This window comes from Garra rufa, chromosome 10 (genome assembly GCF_049309525.1).
Source record: "Garra rufa chromosome 10, GarRuf1.0, whole genome shotgun sequence".
NCBI classification, from domain to species: domain Eukaryota; kingdom Metazoa; phylum Chordata; class Actinopteri; order Cypriniformes; family Cyprinidae; genus Garra; species Garra rufa.
In genome coordinates, this window is record NC_133370.1 from 17,425,706 (window position 1) to 17,446,528 (window position 20,823).

Genomic DNA, 20,823 nt, shown 5'->3' on the forward strand with positions numbered 1-20,823 from the left:
TATCTCAGTGGCTGGAATGATCTTTAGGTTGCGCAACATATAGACTTCTTCATCTACAGGTGACCGCAAACACACACACTGATCTTAGTCCCGGAGGAACCCTCCCTTTCCAATAGCAACTAGTAGATCTAGTGAAATGTCATCACCACAGACATTTAAAGTCCTCCACCCTGATCCCCTGTTTCCTCTGCTTCATTTACTCTCTCTATCCTGAAGCTCTCTCGCAGACTCTTCAAACCCTTTGAGCAGTCAACGCAACCATCACTCTCTAGGAATAGAGATGAGCGTGTTTGATTACTGAGGCTTTGCAAAAACAATTTGTGTCCGTGTGGAATACGTGCATTGGCAGAGCTTCCTATCCTATTCTCTTTCCTTTGGCTGTATTTTCCTGTTTTTATCCCTCACACTCACTTATTCCAATGAGCAGACACCCTGCTGAACGGTGAAACTTTTCTGTAGTTGTGCGTAGTTGCAGGTTTAGGAGACTATTATAGAGAATACCCCATGGCAGCACTATCCAGCATCCCACAACCTGTTTCAGACCTCTCATTATCATGCCCTCCTTCGAATGAATGTTACCCTTAATGCACTGCATCAAGGCAATAGAGGAAGCATTTAGTGTTAAAGTTCCAGCTAAACTGCACAGGAGAACTTCTAGGTTTTTCTTCATATTTATTTATTCCTCAATATCTCAGTTGGTGTGCTTGCTTTAGTGAGAGTGCTGCACAGTATGTGGGTTTTTTTTTTTTTCTGGTTGGCAAATGTGAAATGAAAAGTGGAGAAGTTGCTATAGCAAAAATTGAATAGGATTTTTACGTTTGGAACTCAATTGTGACCCTGGACCACAGATTGAGATTTATACATAATCTGAAAGCTGAATAAATAAACTGAGATATAACTATTTGAAAAACTGGAATCTGATGGTGCAAAAAAAAAAAAAAAAAAAAGTTGGAAAAATTGCCTTTAAAGTTGTCCAAATTAAGTTCTTAGCAATGCATATTACTAATCGAAATTAAATTTACAATTTTACAAAAATCAATCTAAGATGTAAAACAAACACTGAACCAAATATTGTGTTATGTTAAGCATAATTACCAAGTGACCCATTGGTCATGAAGTATTCAACGCTAGAAAATACAGGAAGCGTGTTATCCTCCTTTTAAAAGTTAATAAACTTTTATTTAAACATATTTAGTTTGTTTCTTATTATATTTTAGACCTTTTTTGGGTCACACCACACCAGTTGAGAACCTCCAGTGAAGATTCATAAAGTACAAAGGCAAATTGGATTTACAAACAAACTGAGCAAACTGAAATCACACACTTTCTATATTTTCTCTCTTTTTTTGCTCCCAGGGCCTCCATCTGCAGCCGAGAACCCCATCTCCACCCTAAACGATACCTCTGTGACTTTAGAGTGGAGTCCTCCCAGAGACAGCGGAGGCCGAGGGGATGTCACCTACAATGTCCACTGCAGGAAGTGCGCTAACGACGGCAAAACATGCGGCCCCTGCAGTAACAGCGTCCATTTCATACCTAGACAGTTTGGTCTCTCGATCCCCAAAGTGTTGATCACGGACCTGCTGTCCAACACCAACTACACCTTCAGCATAGAGGCAGTGAATGGAGTGTCAGATCTGAGCCCGACGCCTAAACAACAAGTTATTGTCAACATCACCACCGGTCAAACAGGTAGACTGCATTTTGTCCTTTATGATAATGTTGCTTGGTGTATATTTTTGTTGCATTGTGCCCATAGCAAAATCTGATGGTTTAAAGGAGACCTATTAAACGGATAGTTCACCCAAAAATTACAACTAGCCCATTATTTACTCATCCTCCAGGCATCCTAGGTGTATATGACTTCCTTCTTTTTGATGAATGCAACTGTTATATTAAAAATTATAAAAAAAACTTATAATAATTTATATTAAAAATTATCTTGGCACTTCTAAGCTTTAGAATGGCATAGGCAGGTCTTCTCTTCATCAGTTTAAAAGAAGTCCAATAAAGTGCATCCATCCATAATAAAAAGTGCCTCAAATGGCTCCTGGGGGTGAATAAAGGCCTCCTGTACTAAATCGATGCTTTTTTGTAAGAAAAATATCCATATTTAAACGTCAGAATCATTTTAATCTAGTTTGCGCCAACTGGTTGTACATGAAAGCTGCTTCCGGTGGATAACGTATGATGTCGGCATTGCGCATACAAACCGCTCAGAAGTAACAAACGTAGACACGCTGTGGAGAAAGGTAAACTAAGCGCTGTTCATGAATTAGAAGTTAAAAACGAGGATTTGTTAAGAAACATTTCAGAGGATTTCGATATAAACCAATTTTATATAGACAAATTTTCCTAAATGACTGTTCGCACAAGCTAGATTAAAGCGATTATTAAGTTTTAGATATGGATATTTTTTCTTACAAAATTGCATCGATTCGCTACAGGAGGCCTTTATTCACCCCATGGAGCCACAAGAGGCACTTTTTATTATGGATGGATGCACTTTATTGAACTTGTTTTTGACTGATAAAGAGAAACACTGACTCTGACTGCATTCGTCTGAAATAAAGAAGTCATATACACCTAGGATGCCTGGAGGGTGAGTAAATAATGGCCTTATTTTCATTTTTGGATGAACTAACAGTTCAAGCCCATTTTTACAGTATATAATATAAGTCTCAGGTGTCCACAGAATGTGTCTGACGTTTCAGCTCAGAATACCCCACAGATCTAGCCTGGAAAAATCCAGACCCTAATCTATTAAGATTAAGGGTCTGGCATCGAGTAATGAAAAGTGTCTAACTGGAGGGGCGGCACCAAGCATGCATTTGAAACTCTCAATGCACGCAATTGGATAACGCCACGACCAATCACTACGTTTTCACTAAGCCCCATACGCTTAGCTACCAGCGGAGCTAACTGATGGATTAAACTCTTGCCGTATCCAGTTGGCAAAACAGCAAAAAAGTCCTTCTTACAAAGGAACGATTCGAGCGCGGTTTTCTGTTCCTCTTTTATATGAAAAGCCAAGTCTAACTCGTTCATTGTAGCGGCCAAAGCCGTTTCAAACAACTGGTGTTCATCTGTTTACTAATGATTCCGGACGTCGGAGCGCTGTCGTCATCAGCTTAGCTCGCCTCTGGCCCGCCTGCATCAGATACACCGATTTGATTGGTTCCCAGAACTGCTTACGTAATGCAGTAATGTGGATCATTGCTCGATGCCAGAGTGTCTTGCAGAGACAATTCAAATTGTGCTCTCGCGAGACCTCTGGATTTCCAGGGTACCACAGATCATTTATTATATCAAAATGCCTAATTTGAGTAAAAGCAGCAACATGCTGTTTTCGTGCACGGCTCTTTAAATGCAAATGATCTGCTGCTTCCTGCCCCCCTTTTCCAGAATAGGGCTGTTACAGCTCGTTCCTCAGATACTCTGCCTACTCTGCTTCTCTCTATCTTTCATGTCTTATTGCACTTAAACTGTCAAATACACAAGTTTATGTTACAAAAACTGTTATTTCTGAGGTAAACAGTTGTGAAAAATCATGTTTACATTAGTCTTGTCTATTCTGAGGCTGGGACACTAAGTAGTGTTCAGTGCTTGTCCGTGCAGCAAACAACAGAACAGTTAGCATGCTTTGCTTGAACTTCTGCCATGGTTTTAGAACTGGTAAGCTGTCGCTTTTGAAAACTAAATGACAGCGTTATGAGTCGAAGCATACAGATTAAGGGGCGTTAATATTATAATAAGATTCCCTTTCTAAGTCTTCGAGGAAATGAAATCTGAGCTGCTCGTTTTTTGACACGCTTACAGAGAAAGGTTTACCAAAACAAAGTTACTGGGTTGTCCTTTTTCATGTTTTCTTTGGTAGATACACCTGAGACACGATTATAGCACTTAAACATGGAAAAAGTCAGATTTTCTTGATATGTCTCCTTTAAAACCTAAGATCAAATAGGATCTGATTGGCTGAAATTTGTCATATCATGCAACAGTTTGCTTTCAAGACTGATAAATTATTCAATTCTCAAATGTTGCATTGTGTTGGACCTGGATAGAACGCAGTGTTTCACTTTGAATGCCAAAGTCGGCACAACGCTACATGTTGATAAACTGAAAACTAGCATGCCTGAGGCAATTGTTTCTTTGTGAAGAGGTCCTCATTAGATTTCCATAAACAAAACACTCCAAATATGATTTGAAGGAATTTTTGTAGTCAACGTCTGTGCGTCTGTGTTTCAAGAGAGGTAAACAATGTCTCTTTTTTTCAGTCCCCCCCCCCCCTTCTTATTCAAAATGTTATACATCCCAAACCTTTCCACTGACAGTGAAGGTTATCTTTTTTTATTCAATGAGATCTCTCAAAACTCTCCAGTGTTTGACAGCCCTTGCGTCTGGTGTGCGTTTGCGTTTTGGTCTTTGTGATTCAGCGTATTGTGGATTTTTCCTGAAAGTGTTGCTCTGCTCAAGGTCCCAGCATTCGATATCAGACAAAGTAGAGGTTTGGTACAGCCAGAGGGTTGTTGTTCGACCAGATTGGCATTTGCAGATTCCCATCTCTGTCTTACACACACACACACACACACACACACACACACACACAACCTCTGTGGAAGTTCATAAGTTCATAGTAATCCAAATGCTCTAAATAATACATGTCATCGAATATGTGATCTACAGTCAAGACTGGTGCGAAAATGTGCTGAAGACACAACTGCCCTGACAGCTTCCTGTCTCACACCCTTGACGGGCCGACAAGGGTCATCAGTGCAGGCCTGTTCTCATTAAATGTGTGTTTGTGAATGTGTATATGGTGGTATTGGGGTTTGTGTAAGGCTCCGGCTGAGGTATTAAATATGTATGAAGGTGTTGGGGCTGTAGAGGGATGCTCTTGAGCAGAACGGGCACATACTGAGAGAGAAGCGCTTAGTGTCTGAACAGGGTCAAAGATCCCAATGATTTATACATTCAGCCACGTCAGACCATGAACCAACCCGAATCCGAATATTATATAGTTTAGAGCAATTTAGGAATTAATGCCGCTCATAAAAATTCACATTTAATGGCACACTCTTCACAGAAAGTTTTTTTTTCAGCCTGATGCAATGGGAGATACGTTTTTAAAGTACCACAAGCTAGTTTTGTTTATTTACTTTTATTTCACTTATTTATTTCAGATTTTGTTACATTCTAGTTCATTAAATAAAAAATAAAATAAGTGGTGTTTTAAAATAAAACAAACAAGCAAATCAAGAATAATATATCCTGTACACTACTAGTCAAAAGTTTATGAGAAATAAAGAAATTATAGAAAATTAATACTTTTTTTGTTTTAAATTGATCAAAAGTGATGATAAAGACAGTTTCAGATGAATGCTGTTCTTCTGAACTTTTTATTTATCAGATAAACCTAAAAAAATTACTTGGCTGTTTTCAACATAATAATGATAATATTAATAATAATAATAAATGTTTGTTTTTTTTAACATCAAATCAGAATATTTAAATGATTTCCGAAAAACATTTAACATCTTGCTGTTCAAAAACTTGTGGTGATGTATATGAAAAAAAAAGAATAAAAATTATTTCCTTCCTTTGGTTTTTAATTCATTATTATTTTTATTTTGCATTATTAAATTAATTAATTCAATATATGTCTAAGTATAATAAGAGCTTATTTCTGTTATTTAAAATATAAAATAAAAATATGGGAATAAAAAATTAAATAAATAAAACAAAACAAAATAAAATATTGAGTACAACAGGTTCAATAAAATTAATACATGTTTAATAAAATGAAATAAAATATAATATTCAATAAGTGCAGCCTGTTCAATGTGAACAACAGGTTCAATAAAACGAAATGAATGTTCAATAAAACAAAATAAAAAAAAAATAATAATAAATTAATATAAAAAAAAATCAATCAATAATAAAGGCTATTGTATTTGTGAGTTCAACCTCTTTAAAGTATTTTTTTCCACCATTTTTTTTGCTCAACTTTTTATCTCCACAATGAATAAAAGCATTATCCAGTAGTCACAGAAAAAAATATTGGTTAAAAAATGTGGAAACCTTAAGCAATTGTACCTGACCAGAAATGACTTATTTACGGTCATGTAATTTACTGTCTTCAAGGAGTTTCTGTGTGTGTGTGTGTGTGTGTGTGTGTGTGTGTGTGTGTGTGTGTGGGTGGGTCTGGTGTAATTTTGAAGGCTGTTCACAGATCACAGAAAAGGTGAAGGACACCAGGTGAATTTACCTCCAACCATCTGACCAAATATCAGCCCCGCTGTCTCTGCTGCCATCTCCCTCCCCCCTTCTCATTCTCTTTCTCTCTCCGTCCTGCTGTAGCGAGAGAGCTGAAGGGACAGACGAGAGAGACAGCGAAGGTGTTAGACTGTGTTTCAAGAGTGTAATTACCTGCTGTTGTGTGGCCCCCTTTGTCTCTCTTTAGACAAAGGTTTCACTTGTGTGTATGCGTGTAAAGCACTCTCAAGTCTGTAAGGGGATTCTGAGCTCTCTGGCTTTATTTTGTTTCAATTTTGTAACTGGAATAAAACCATGTGGGTCAAGAAGCTGTGATTAAAGTGATATAATTTTACCATTTAGTATGCACGTCATCACATTGCAGCTCTTCTCTCTCTCATTCACTTTGCCTTTGTGTCACTCTGTTTGCAGTGAATGTGATCCTGAAGGAGAGAAAGAGTAAAGACAGTATCACACTGGCCTGGCAGGGACCCGACAGACCAAACGGAGTCATAGTGGAATATGAAGTCATCTACTATGAGAAGGTACATCTCCTTCTCTTCTTTTATTTCCACCTGCAGTGCTCTAACAAGCCAAGTTATCATCCTCACACACAGATTACACACATGCTTCTTTGACCTCCATTAAAAGCTGTAACGATTGCAGTTGTCCAGGCAGCCCTGGCATGTGTAATTGAGGGCTGAAGCATCATCATGCCTTTGGGAATGAAAGCAATCAGTAGACCCTGTACGCCACAGCCGACTGCTCACACATATACGCATAGCTCTTTAATTATAACGGGAGAATGAAACCAGGGTTGACGTCACCGATCAGAGAGAATACCTTCACTGTAACGCACCTGTATAAACAGACTCACACACACACATCCAGCCTTAAGGAGAACATGCACACACACAGTTGTTAATAAGTAATGAAAACCAGTCTGTAAGGGATAAAGATATCGTCCATATAGAAATTAATATCAAGTTTTTTATTTTGATGTTTTGCTTTGGTTCGCTTAGAACCTGTTTTAAGGTCTTTATTTCATTTTATTTTATTGAACTTTTTTTTTTATTATTGAACCGGTTGTACACATTGAACAGGCTGCACTTACCTAATATAATTTTATTTTATTTTATTTTATTTTATTTTATTTTATTGAGCATTTATTTTATTTGATTGATCATTTGTTTTATTTTATTGAACATTTATTTTGTTTTATTGAACCTGTTGTACACATTGAACTGGCTGCACTTACCCAATAGTTTATTATTTTATTTTATTTATTTATTTTATTGAACATTTATTTTGATTTATTGAACATTCTTTTTGTTTTATTAAAAACATAGTTCATATAGAGATTAATATCAAGTATTTTATTTTGTTGTTTGTTTTGCTTTGGTTCACTTAGAAAATGTTTTAAGGTCTTTATTTTATTTTATTGAACATTTATTTAGTTTTATTTATTTATTTATTTATTTTAATTATTTTTGTTGAAGCTGTTTAACTCGTTAAACAGGCTGCACTTACCAATTTTTTTTTTTTTTGCACTTAGCCAATATTTTGTTTTATTAAGCATTTATTTTATTTTATTGAACATTTATTTTGTTTTATTAAACATTCATTTTGTTTTATTAAAAACATAGTCTATAAAGAAATTAATATCAAGTATTTTATTTTGTTGTTTGTTTTGCTTAGGTTCTCTTAGAACCTGTTTTAAGGTCTTTATTTTTTATTATTATTATTATTATTTTTTTTACATTTATTTATTTTATTGAACCTGTTTAACTCATTGAACAGGCTGCACTTACCCAATATTTTATTTTATTTTATTTTATTTTTTTGCTCTTACCCAATATTTTATTTTATTTTATTGAGCATTTATGTTATTTTATTGAACATTTATTTTATTGAAACTTTTGTACACATTAAACAGGCTACACTTACTCAATATATTTTAAAATAAAAATTTGTAAAAAAAAAATCTTTTTACATATATTAAACAGATTAAACTTCTATCCCTAAATAAGCCTCATTTTCATTCCCATGAAATAAAATATGCCATCTCCTCTAAGATCTATTCTTAAACTTTTCAAAGCATACTGTCTGGTTACAGGCAAAAGGACTTTTTTTTTTTACATCAGACATGCACAGATGCAATCGTTTGACCCAGTCTAGTCTGGCACACATACTGGTTGCTGTGCGATTATGGGATGTCAGCTCAGACTGAATGCCCAGATGGGTGTCTGGCATTGGAGATCGTGTGGTTCATGCTGTGTTTGTTGGAACTGGAACGATCCCACGGTCTCAGACACAAACCTGCTCTGCAATGCTTCATTCTGGGTGTGGTGGACAAGGACCAAGTCTTTCCCAGAACCCATTTGGTTATGAGATGCTCTTTAATATTTGGAAAAGATTTATTCGTTTTGAAAGGGTGTTTTGGCTGCAACACTGGACTGATTCAGTCACTGGTAGCTGGTGGCTCATTTCTCTGAGGAATATCATGAGTCTCATTTTGTCCATTCTAGAATAATATAATCAGTTTTAAAAGATCATTTTGCAAGACTTGGTTGCCTTGAAAGTCAGCTTTGGATAATAGTTCCAGCCAAATGCGTGAATGTAAATGTAATGCATAACCAGACTGCTGGCTGAAAGTAAAAATCAGTCAGCCACATCCAAACCAGCACTTTCAGCCAGCTCTTGCCATTTTTGTGTACAATATGCTTCAGAGAATAAGTGAAACTGCCATGTTAAGTGTTAGCTGGCAGTCTTGGTAATTACTACAAAATTAATCAACTCACAGTATTCATAGACTCACATTCACACACCACTGCAGATGTCTGACTCATGTAACTATAATCACACCAATAATCATGTCAAACAGTGTAAATTAAAGCCTTGGCCTGGTCTGTTAGCACCCCAGCATCTGCCTCTCTAAAATGACTCAAAATATGATGCCTGCTGGTTACAGTGTTAACATGCTGCTGAAATAATATCCTTCATTAATCCTCTTATGTCATATTCTACAGCACAACCTCGAAATTCTGCTGCTCTACATGCTGCACATCAGTGCTGCCACCCTGCCGTTTACATCAAACAGCATTAACAAGTGTATTAGATTGAATGGTTACCATTGTTAGCATAACATCACAGTTAGATTTAAAAGAGAAGTTTACTTCCAGAATGAACATTTCTTGATAATTTACTTACCTCCCAATGTCATCCCATCCAAGATGTTTATGTCTTTCTTTCTTCAGTCACAAGGACATTTTTTGAGGTTTTAAGGAAAACATTCCAGGATTTTTCACCATATAGTGACTTCAGTGGTGGTCAACCAGTCAAAGGTCCAAATTGCAGTTTCGATGCAGCTTCAAAGGGCTCTACACAATCCTAAATGAGATCTAGTGAAACAAACTGTTATTTTCTAAAAAAAAAAAAAAAAAGTATATACTTTTTAACCACAAATGCTTGGAAAGTTTATGTACTGTTAGTTCTTTGTCTGTGTACTTCAGTTCAGAAAGGTAGGGTAGGATAAAAAACATTTTCTTCTCCAACTTAAAAATTGTCCGACATCACTGTTTACACTTTTTTTGTAAAGGGCGTTTGACTTTCTTTGCACGTTCGCTGTGTAAACACTTGGTCGGTACTTCCACCTACGTCACACCTGCATGGTTACGTAATGTGTGAGGTCGAGCTAGTGCAAGAGATGCATTTTTGGATAATCTATATAAATTGTAATTTTTCTTCAGAAATGGGTGATCGTTTTGCTAAATAAGACCCTTATTCCTTAGCTGGGGTCATGCAGAGCCCTTTGAAGCTGCATTGAAACTTCAATTTGGACCTTTAACCTGTTGGCCACCATTGAAGTCCACTGGAGAAAAATCCTGGAATGTTTTCCTCAGAAACTTTTATTTCTTTTCGACTGAAGGAAGAAAGACATGAATATCTTGAATGACATGGGGGTGAGCAATTTATTCTGGAAGTGAACTTCTCTTTTAACAGAAGGCTTACGTTTAATATTTTCATATTGATTAAGTGATTTAAAAAAAAAAAAAACATTTAAAAAAATCTGCTTTACATTGACCACTCGCCACGGTTTGATTGACGGTCGATTTGACTAATCATAACACAGAATCTGCCAATTTATATAAAATTAAAATAAATCAGTCAGGAAAGCAGATTAATGTTGGTGGACTTGAACTTGAAAAATGGTGTGTATTGACATCTTTTCACGGTTACGATACCTTCTGATGTTCATTCATGTTTATTTTGTGCCATAACTAGTAAAGAGAAAGAGATGATTGGTTCACATGTTGCTTAAACTGAGGCGTTACAGTGATCTATTACAACACATTTAAGAGCAGCAAAATGGTGTTTCTTGTTTGAATTTTAAAAAAATGATAATTTAAAAGCTGAGACTTTGTTTTATACCAAAAGTAACCTGCTCTTTCTTGTCTGTCAGTGCATTTGCAAGAGTGCTCTTTGCTCCACAATTTATTTTTCACTGCGTGAGAACATAATTCGTGGTGTGGGAGCGTTATGGCTTGTCAGTAACGAAGGGGGACAGGTCTTTGCAAAGGTTTCCAAAACATTTATACCGACCTTAATCTTTTAAACAGTAGTGTAATCCGCAATAAAGGAGAAAATAGACAGGAACGCTATGCAAGTCCACATTTTCTGTCTTCAATCTCTGAATCCAATTTAACAAATCAATCTCACTAAGTGAATGTGAATGTTGCTGTGTTTTTCCATTCCAGAACCAAAGAGACCAGAACTACACAGTTTTGAAGACCAAAGCCCACACAATGACAGTGGAGGGGCTGAAGCCGGGCACCACCTATGTGTTCAGAGTCAGGGCACACACTGACGGAGGCTACGGCAACTACGGTGGAGAGATAGAGCTGGAGACTAGTCATGAGGGTAATTATTTTATGCTTTTCTTAATGGTTTTCCTTTTCTTTTACTTTCTTTACTTCTATATATTTTTGTGTGCTTGCCAAAATTATTAGAACACTAGTATTTTCAGTGCTCCACACAGATATCTGATCTCATCATTATCCAGTCTGTCTGGAATGACATGAAGAAACAGAACAAAGTGAGACAGACTAAATCCAGAAGAACTGTGGCAATGCATCCAAGATGCTTCAAGAAATCTATCTGAAAAGCTACAGTACTGTTAAATGTTTTAGGCACTTGTGTAAAAATGCCTTTGCTTTTGAAGCATCTTTTGCCCTAGGTGCACTTGCACATAGTTTTTCAGGTAGCTTTGCAGGTAGGTCTCTTGAAGCATCTAGAAGACGTTGCCACAGTTCTTCTGGATTTAGTCTGTCTCAGTTTCTTCATGTCATTACATAAAGACTGGATGATGTTGAGATCAGATCTCTGTGCGGAGCACTGGCTGTTGTCAGACTCACTTGATTGTTACAATTAATGGCAAAACAAATGTTAAACTGATTTTTCCTACTGACACACTACAGCAAAATATAGAAATAACTGACTTAAAAACATTTTTGGCTGCTGAAAATACTAGTGTTCTAATAATTTTGGGCACCAATGTCTGTTTTGTTCCTCTTTCCAATGTTGAGCAGATGCTGGGAGTTTCAGGACGCTGCTTTGAATTTAAAATGGTGAACTGACTTATTTACCAAACCTCCCGCTTCTGGTCTTTGGGAGGTGAGCACGGTGTGTGTCACCGTGTCTTGTGAGGACAAACAAGGCTGTGTTGAGTCTGTGTTCCTTTGATGGGGATCAAAGAATGGAGGCACATTTTAAAAGGCTTTGGGGCATACGGTAAACACAGAGACCTTGTGGTATATGCATCTAATTTAAAGCATGTTACGGCCCAGCGAGCATCTCTGGAAGCATATCACAGAGCTCAGCGGACCTGATCTGCCAGGCTGAAGTTAACGGAGTCCAGTATAGTAATTGCTCTTTTAATTATATGAGAAATGCTTAAGCCTTTGGCTCACGGTGACATTCATAAACGGCTTACATTACGTGCATTTGTTCATACGATACACATCAGAGCAGAACGGGCAGTACTGTAAATTGCATGTGTGTTTGGTCTGATAATGTAGAAAAATCCCTTGGCTAGTGGTTAGGTTATTATAATTTTGATCATGGCATGATCATATAGCTATGAGAAATTCCTAGTTAGCTTATTTCGTGCAACTGCTCCTGACTCAGAAAGTTGCGCTCTCTTTTTGTACATGGTGCATAACTGAGATTGCTGAATGGAGTCGAGTAGAATTCTAAATCAATTCCTGTTGCTGGAGATATTCATTTTCCTGAAAGAGGCGGTTACTCATGCATTGCCTGGCTTGATAAATGATGTATTTGTTTTGAGTAATGAGTCGATTGCGGCAGCATAAAATCCATATACTCGCCGTGAAACTTTCAAACCGAGCCTGTTATTCCCTCTGTTAACATACCTATTTGGATGGCATGCGTAAATTAGAAAATTGACTCCCGCAATGGTCTGCATATTTAGTGGCCAAATGCAGCTGGTTTTGGTTTTTCAGAGCGAACCAAAGCGAAGTTTGACATTGAAGATAAATATTTAACCCTCTTTGGAGTCTGAGATGCCACATATTAAAAAAAAATATATATATATACTTTGTTGATAACATGTTCGAAGGTTCCCCGTGAAAGATGTTACATTACTTATTTGGTATAAAATGTGAATAAAAGCAATGTATTTTTAACAACTAATGCCACTGTACTGCATAAAAATCAATATTTTGAAAAAATGCAAGTCTAGATAAAACAAAAAATATACAAGCCTGTGTTAAAACAGAAGGTTACAGTTTCAGTATTGTTTATTTCATTTGTTCTTATTATTAGTTACTTTCATTTTTTGAATGGGTGAAAAACAGGTTTTCCTTCTTCTTCTTTTTTGTCCCTAGCCGATCACATTCCTGAATGTCTTTCTTGAGGGTTTTGATTAAGTCACTGGGGTCTTTGATTGATTGATTGATTGAATTCTTTATTATCCCCGAGGGGCAATTTGTTCCACAGCAGCCATTGGCACAGCCAACACATAAATACAGTAAAAGATACAATAAAATGGAAAAGAAAAATAAAGAACACAATTAACCCATAGCTATCATCCAGGAAAAGTTACAAATTGCAATGCTTAGAGCTGATTCAAGTATTTAACAACTAATGGTACAAATGATCTTGTGTATCGGTTTGACTTTGCCTTCCTAGAAAAGGCAAACCTTCTCCCTGACGGCAGGAGCCGGAACTCTGCGTGGAGAGGGTGATGAGGGTCTGCCAAAATGGCAGGGTTAACACTGACGCAAATGTGTCTCTTTTTCTCCTTCTCCATCTTTAGATATGCTGGCCATTGGGGACCCTAACCAGTCCACAATCCTTGCAGTGTCCATAGCCGGTGGCATTGTGCTCCTTATCTTCCTGGTGGCATGTTTTGTAGTGAGCGGACGGTAAGAATAGACTTCCTTTTAACACCATCTGACCTTTGCTTTAGTCATTCTGTCCTTCTAAACCATCTTGGAGGAAGGTGTGCTGGTCCCGAGGGCTGATATTACAGAACAAAATAAAAGGCTTCTGTTCGTTAGATCTGAGAGCTGCTGTCAAATAACGATTTTACAAGAAATTGAACCTTGAATTAGAAAATGAAGTGTGGATTCTTCCATGCCGAAGCATTTAAAAGAACTAGAACAGTCTATACAGGCACTCGCTGAGCTGTGTCTTATATGCTCCTAAAAACCAAGAAGAAAGTGTTTGAAATTGAAGTCTGAGGAGACGTTTTGCACAGCATCTTTGCTATTCAAACAATAGCTGAAGCAGAAAAGACGGTGCAGTCAGTTGGAAGAAACGTACTGAGCCTATAAATTAATGCTGATAATAAATATACTCTGACTGAGTTAAATAGCGGTTTCTTTCTCGACCAAAGCTCGCCTGAAGTCTCTAAAAACATTAGTATTGATCTGAGGTGATTGCCTATCACGCTGAGTGCCCTATTCAGTATTGACTAGAAAAGACCCATGTTTGCCTGCTGAGAGCATGTAGAAATGTACGTAATGGATTCATGTGCAGCAAATAATTAATCTCAAACCACTCAACTATAAACCAAAACTATAAATATGTACGAATGGAATGCGCACGACCAAAAAAGTGGTGTACTAGACCGATTCTCGGCAGGTTTTACCCACAAGCCAGTGCAGCTTCATGCATTTCCAATTAGAGTTCTCTGTCTGGAGTGAAAGCTGGAAAAACAATGTGTTGAGAGAACAGGCAGGGTTTATTTGTGCTCCTTAGATAACTGTAGAAGAGGAAGACAAAAGTGGTGATGAACACAAATACAGTAGTATGGTCGATTAGTGAAAACTAGTTTTTAGCTCTAATATTTTAGGATTTTAGCATACTGACAGAGTGTTTTCTTTCGTGTGCTGTTGGTCGGTCAGCACACTGATCTCTTTCAGAGATGTTGCATTTCTAAATTCCTCTCCTTTGAGGTGCCGTTAGAAATTCAGTGCCTTTAACAATACATTTCAACACAGTTCAAATTGTCTGCTTTGAGCAATGTTCCTGTCTGTGCTTATCGATATGGCCCTTTCTTGTGCAGACTATTAGTTAATGTTTATTTATCTGTCAGTTTTTCAGCATTTTTGTGTATCTGAACCCTTTCCAACAATGACAATGATTTTGAGATCCATCCAACTATTACAGATTGTTCAAACACTCACTGATGCTTCAGAAGCAAACACAATGCATTAAGACCCAAAAATTTGAAGATCAAGGTACATTTAACTGATTTTGTCTTCTAGGAAGACATTGAAGGGCAGTACTAAATGAAAAAATATGATATTTAGACAAAATAAGAAAAATGTATATATTTTCATTCTGTTCAAAAGTTTTCACCCCCCGGCTCAATGCATCACATATACTTCTGAAGCATCAGTAAGCGTTTGAACCTTCTGTAATAGTTGCATATGAGTCCCTCAGTTGTCCTCAGTATGACAAGATGGATCTCATAATCATACAGGCATTGTTGGAAAGGGATCAAATACACAAAAATGCTGAAAAACCAAAGAATTTGTGGCACCTGAAGGATTTTTCTGAAGAACAGCGGGCAGTTTGAACTGTTTAGGTGATATGCTTTTAGGGTACAAAGGCATAGCTAACTAGCAAACTATAGTCATGATAGTAACTCACAACTGAGCAGGCAAACAACTGATGCTAATGCGCATTATAGTGATAGGGGAGGGCCCAAGCTCAGTGGCTCCAGTGCCTGAAAAAATCCTGAACACAGAAATGGCAAAGCTCACAGTCTTGTAATGTGTTTTCAACAATACATTTCTAACATTTATAATGTGTTTAGAAACAATTCTCTAAATTGGCAATACACAGACTTTAGATGCTAGACATGGCCATAATATGTCTAATTAGGCCTGATTGAACAGGGCTTGCATAAGTCAACTAGTCATTCAGACGTACTCCAGTAATATATTCGAAAAGCTATACTCTAGACTCCCTAAGATATACAGTCTTTCCCACAAATTTGAGGCCCCCAAATGTACTTTATATTATTTCACCATGTGCAGGTTTGCCAGAAGATTATTCCTTTGGCTACGGGCCTCAGGCGTAAGTCTCCACTGTAGCTCAGCTGTCTGACATACTGTAGAAAGATTATGCAAACGGTATCGTTCTTCACAGAGAATTCAGGCCTCAATAACCCCTGCTGGCTAGCTGTATGTCCTCGAGGTGAACCGTTGGCTTACTTTCAAACACTGAGAATACTTTCATTTCATGCAGCTCAGGATTTTAGGGCGAGAGATCGAACAACATAATCACCTTACCGCTCTTCATGTCTTGGCCTGCTTAAATCCCACTTGACCTGTTGAGTCCATTTTGTTTCCTCTTACTATTACGTCTTTATAGCTGCCAAGTATATCCATCTTATTTTATAAGAATCACACTAGGATGAAAAGAAAGAATAAGAATAATGCATAAACAAGCGAGTACTTGAATGAAGGAATGCGCAAATTAGTAAAGAAACATTAACGAACAAGCGAACAAACAGTAGCTGGTTAGACTTGCAGTATTCAGCTTGTTTTACTTCATTATTTTCTGTCTCTATTCCCCATACTCCTCTTCTCTCTGTCTGTTTCTCTCTCCCTTCCTCTCTCCCTTTTCTGTCTCTAAGAACATGAGCAATATTTTGCTAAGGCTACGGCGCCGTTAGCATATTTTTGTACTGTTGATGACTTCACCTGGCTCACAGAGATAATGCATCATTTAGAGATTTTAACATCAGCATTGGCTGTTCCACTGCAATAATACTTGTAGCCTACAAGAAAGACTGAGGCTGGGATCTACGCTTTAATATAATCGTTTGAAATACAGCTAATTAGCGTCATTCCCCTCGTTGAATGGAAATAAGGAAGCATGATTAGCATACCATAAAAATGCATTTTTGTAAACAGCCATGCAGTCAAATTCTCAATAATAAAACTGTAAGTGCACTGGTTAATAGAAATAAAGTTTTAGTTGGAGTCATTAGAACACAAGCTATTTCTTTCTCTACTTTCTCTACTCTATTCCCTGTGATCGCTTTTCTTTTTGTGTGAATAAAATAGCAGCAGAGATCAAAATAAGTAAATAAATAAATAATGCTATTTTAATTTGCTTGTTCGGTGCACCAGGGACTTACGTTGGCTGACAGAATACAGAATATTTGTGGTCTTGTATATGGACAACAGAAGAAACTGGCATGTGTTACAGCAGGCAGATGGTGTTCAGTCATCAAATTCGGACTACTTTTTTTTTTTTTGAAGTCTGTTTCCCTAAAAAGCAATTAAAACACGGCAGGTGGGTGCTAACGGCTGGGAAACTCCTGCAAGTTTAGCTCTTCGACTTATCAAACATCACTGCTGCTCTCATCATTGCCAGACAATTATTTTTGTTTTTAACTTATGAGAAAGTTGGAAAATCTATTTTACTCCCACGTCTAACTCGCTCTATCCTTTAGGATAATCTCTTTTAAGCCGTATCCTCAGTGGAGCGCCTAATTATTTGGCGCGCACGCTACACATGCCAACATTTGTCTTTTAATTACATTTTTAATATTTTCTGCTGCGCACAAATCAAGCAGGCACATTATTTTGGAATAATTATCAATAGCTGTATTTTTTTAAGTATTCAATAAATTATTCATATAAATTGCAGAATTATGCATCTCAAAGGTGGACTCAGTCATTTTGTTTTCTATAGTTTAGCCAATAATGAACATTTGCTGACCCATGTAGATGAGTTTGTTTCTTCATTGGAACAGATTTGGAGAAATTTAGCATTACACCACCTGCTCACTAATGGATAGACTGCAGTGAATAAGAGTCCACAGATATGGACTAGAGTTGTGTGGATTATAGTGATGTTTCTATCAGCTGTTTAGAAAAGTAATCCAAAAGTTTGATTACATTTTACACAGATTACATGTGATTACTTTTTGATTACTTTTCTAAACGGCTGATAAACACATCACAATAATCCACAAGTAATCCACACGACTTCTGTTCATCAATTATCATCTGTTGAAGTTAAAACCTGTTTGTAAAAAACTAATTATTGTGATGTTTTTATCAGCTGTTTAGAAAAGTAATCCAAAAGTTTGATTACATTTCACACAGATTACGTGTGATTACTTTTGAATTACTTTTCTAAACAGCTGATAAAAACATCACAATAATCTAAAAGTAATCCACACGATTCCCGTCCGTCAATTATCATCAATTATGTTTGTAAGAAACAAGTTATCATGTTTTTATCAGCTGTTTAGAAAAGTAATCCAAAAAATTGTATTACATTTTGATTACATTTTACACAGAATACATCTGAATACTTTTTGATTACTTTTCTAAACAGCTGATGAAAACATCACAACTCCAATCCATCAGTTATCATCTGTTGAAGTGAAAACCTGCGTGTTTGTAAGAAACAAATTATTGTCATTTTTTAACAGCTGTTTAGAAAAGTAATCCAAAAGTTTGATTACATTTGACACAGGTTACATGTGATTAGGACGACTCCAGTCCTTGATCAATTGTATGTAAACTTTTCAACGGGGTCATTTTTATAAATATATATATGTAAACATCTTTTATGTAAAATATCTTATTCAGGTCAGTACTAAATAAAAAATAACATGCATTTTGTATGATCCCTCTTATTTTGGTCAAGTAATTAACATTTTGTAGATTCTTCAAGGTGTATGTAAACTGTATTTTATGTACATATTACATACATGATTTATTTCAGTAGTTCTTGATTATTGGACACTTTTGGAATGAATAAATTAATTGAGCAACACTGAAAAGTATTTGCATGAGGCACATCTAGTTAAATGCACATTCTTGTTTTAGAGAAAACAAATTGGGACTTTAATTTCTAGAGCCGCCATATTGTGCAGCATGATTTTTCCATTAATTTTCCCCTCCTTATGTCTCTAGTGCACCTTTAAGTGTCTACTGTGTGTTTAAACCCCTCTACCACCTTTTTCAGATATAGTCTGTCATGTCGGTGGAAATAATTTGAGATTCTACAAGAGATCATTCACTTATCTCCTTGATGATGCTAGCATGGCACAGATGGATTTGTCTCTGTAATGAAAGATGAAGTGCACAGGAAGATTTTCGAGCCGATCTAATCAGACAGAAGCAGCAGCTCTTTGTCAATGAGATGTTATCGTCGAAGCATCTGCTACAGGCCTTGGGTTATTCTTAAAACTTAATGATGACAGGAAAGTGTGCTTCATACACTCGCTCGCTCTCGTATGAGTAGAATGTTTCTTCCAAGAACCTGAAGCTGAGAGCACTTCATGCTCTCAAACATGTTTTCGATAATTTTCATCCTCCCATTATCTGTCGAACAAGTTGTTAGGCTGCCATGTTCATAATGGAATTCTGCATAAAATGTTCAGTTTTACCTCAAGTGTGCTCATGTATGGTAACATCGAAATGACGTCTTTGATTGGCCAAATGGCACCAATTTAATAATTTACCATTTGGCTCTTTGTTTTTCTGCCCCGGTACAAATGCATCTGTGCTGCTAGCAGACTCACCAAAGCGCCTCTCTGTGCCTGAAATTGTAGCACAACAGACATAATGACGTTTTAGAGCCAAAACTGCTTGTAAACTGAAGAGCTGTCCCATTATAAAGGCTGGAATGGTGAACACAGAGCTTCGGTTTCCAAGTCTATAGCCGGCGGGCCCTTCTCAATGCATTCTCATTTACACACACATGTGCAAACACATACGCACATGCTTCTCACGTTTATCCAGAGGTGTAATGGTTCTCCCATCCTCTTAACGTGATGGACTGGCCTCTCACCGCAATATATTCGCTGTGTGTAAAAGCACTCTTTGGCAGCGCTGCCGCTACTATAATTGTTTCTATAGGATGGACGGCACTATAGCTCAGTTCATTTTGAGCGCTGCGATTTGAGTAGCGACTGAAATATCGCACAGTCAGCATAAAAGAGAAGTAAACACTGAGATAATGAAAGCAAAGCAAGCTGCCACCTGTCAAGCACAATTATACAGGAAGGGAATCTTAGACCTCTCGCTAGGAAAGAGGTGACAGGCCTGTTTGTGTGGTTTAAGCTTTAAGTCTTCGGGGAGGGAGTGTAAATTTCCATGTGCTGTAGTACTTTCCTCAAAAAACTTTGCTGAGACCAACAAAAGACAGTTAGGTGTGGGTTATAGCATTGGAAATATGATTGGTTGTGATTGATTTTTTAGGTAACAAGAACAAGAACAACAATACTACTACTTATAATAATAATAATAATATTTTTTTTGTAAAAAAAAAAATAGCATCATTATTATGCTTTATGAAAAGTTATATTATAATTAGGGCCGGGACTCGATTAAAAAATGTAATCTAATTAATTAGAGGCTTTGTAATTAATTAATGGAAATTAATCGCATTTTAATCGCATATAAATATTTGACCTGAGAACAGTGAGAAGTAAGTTTTTTATATGGATTTAAGCTTAAGCAACAAAATATTGTTTATTTTTGTTCAACCAAGTCCAACAGACCAGTGCAATATTGCCATTAAGTGTAGCAATAGGCTCGATGTGCTACAGTGATATGCGAATTCCTTGTTGCATAGCTTGCACACAACCATGCTCTTATCGACGCTTCCATCCATTCGTTTTTTATAACAAAATTTCCCATCCACAGGGCCAACCAAAGCAGTCCCATCAGCTTTTTTGTCCATGTTCACTGTGGTTTGTTTTGCTGCGTCCCAATTCGCCTACTTATACTATGCCCTATAAGTATGTACTCTTTTTGTGAAGAAAAGTACATACTTTTGAGTATGTAGCAGAATAGTAGGCAAGCTTTGGGACATACTACTTTGTCATAACTGCTTCTTTAACGGACGCTCTGTTGCTTAGTTACCTGAATCCTGTCACTGTTTAAACTGCCCTGTCAATCATCACAGTTAACATTATCTACATTTCGTTTAATTTAATTTCCTACCGTATTAGAGAGAAATTAAGAGGCACGTTCTTTAACGAGTCTTTCATGCCGAGAACTC

General features: G+C 36.9%; 1 protein-coding gene across 1 annotated transcript in view; it reads left to right on the top strand.

Moving 5' to 3' along the window:
• The window catches only part of epha4b (eph receptor A4b), a 171,638-nt gene that overhangs the window by 86,119 nt on the left and 64,696 nt on the right, over positions 1-20,823 (top strand). The window contains exons 5-8 of the mRNA XM_073849306.1: positions 1,357-1,692; positions 6,688-6,800; positions 11,013-11,175; positions 13,592-13,700. Coding sequence (XP_073705407.1) covers positions 1,357-1,692; positions 6,688-6,800; positions 11,013-11,175; positions 13,592-13,700 — 721 coding nt within the window. The remainder of the gene's footprint in view (positions 1-1,356; positions 1,693-6,687; positions 6,801-11,012; positions 11,176-13,591; positions 13,701-20,823) is intronic.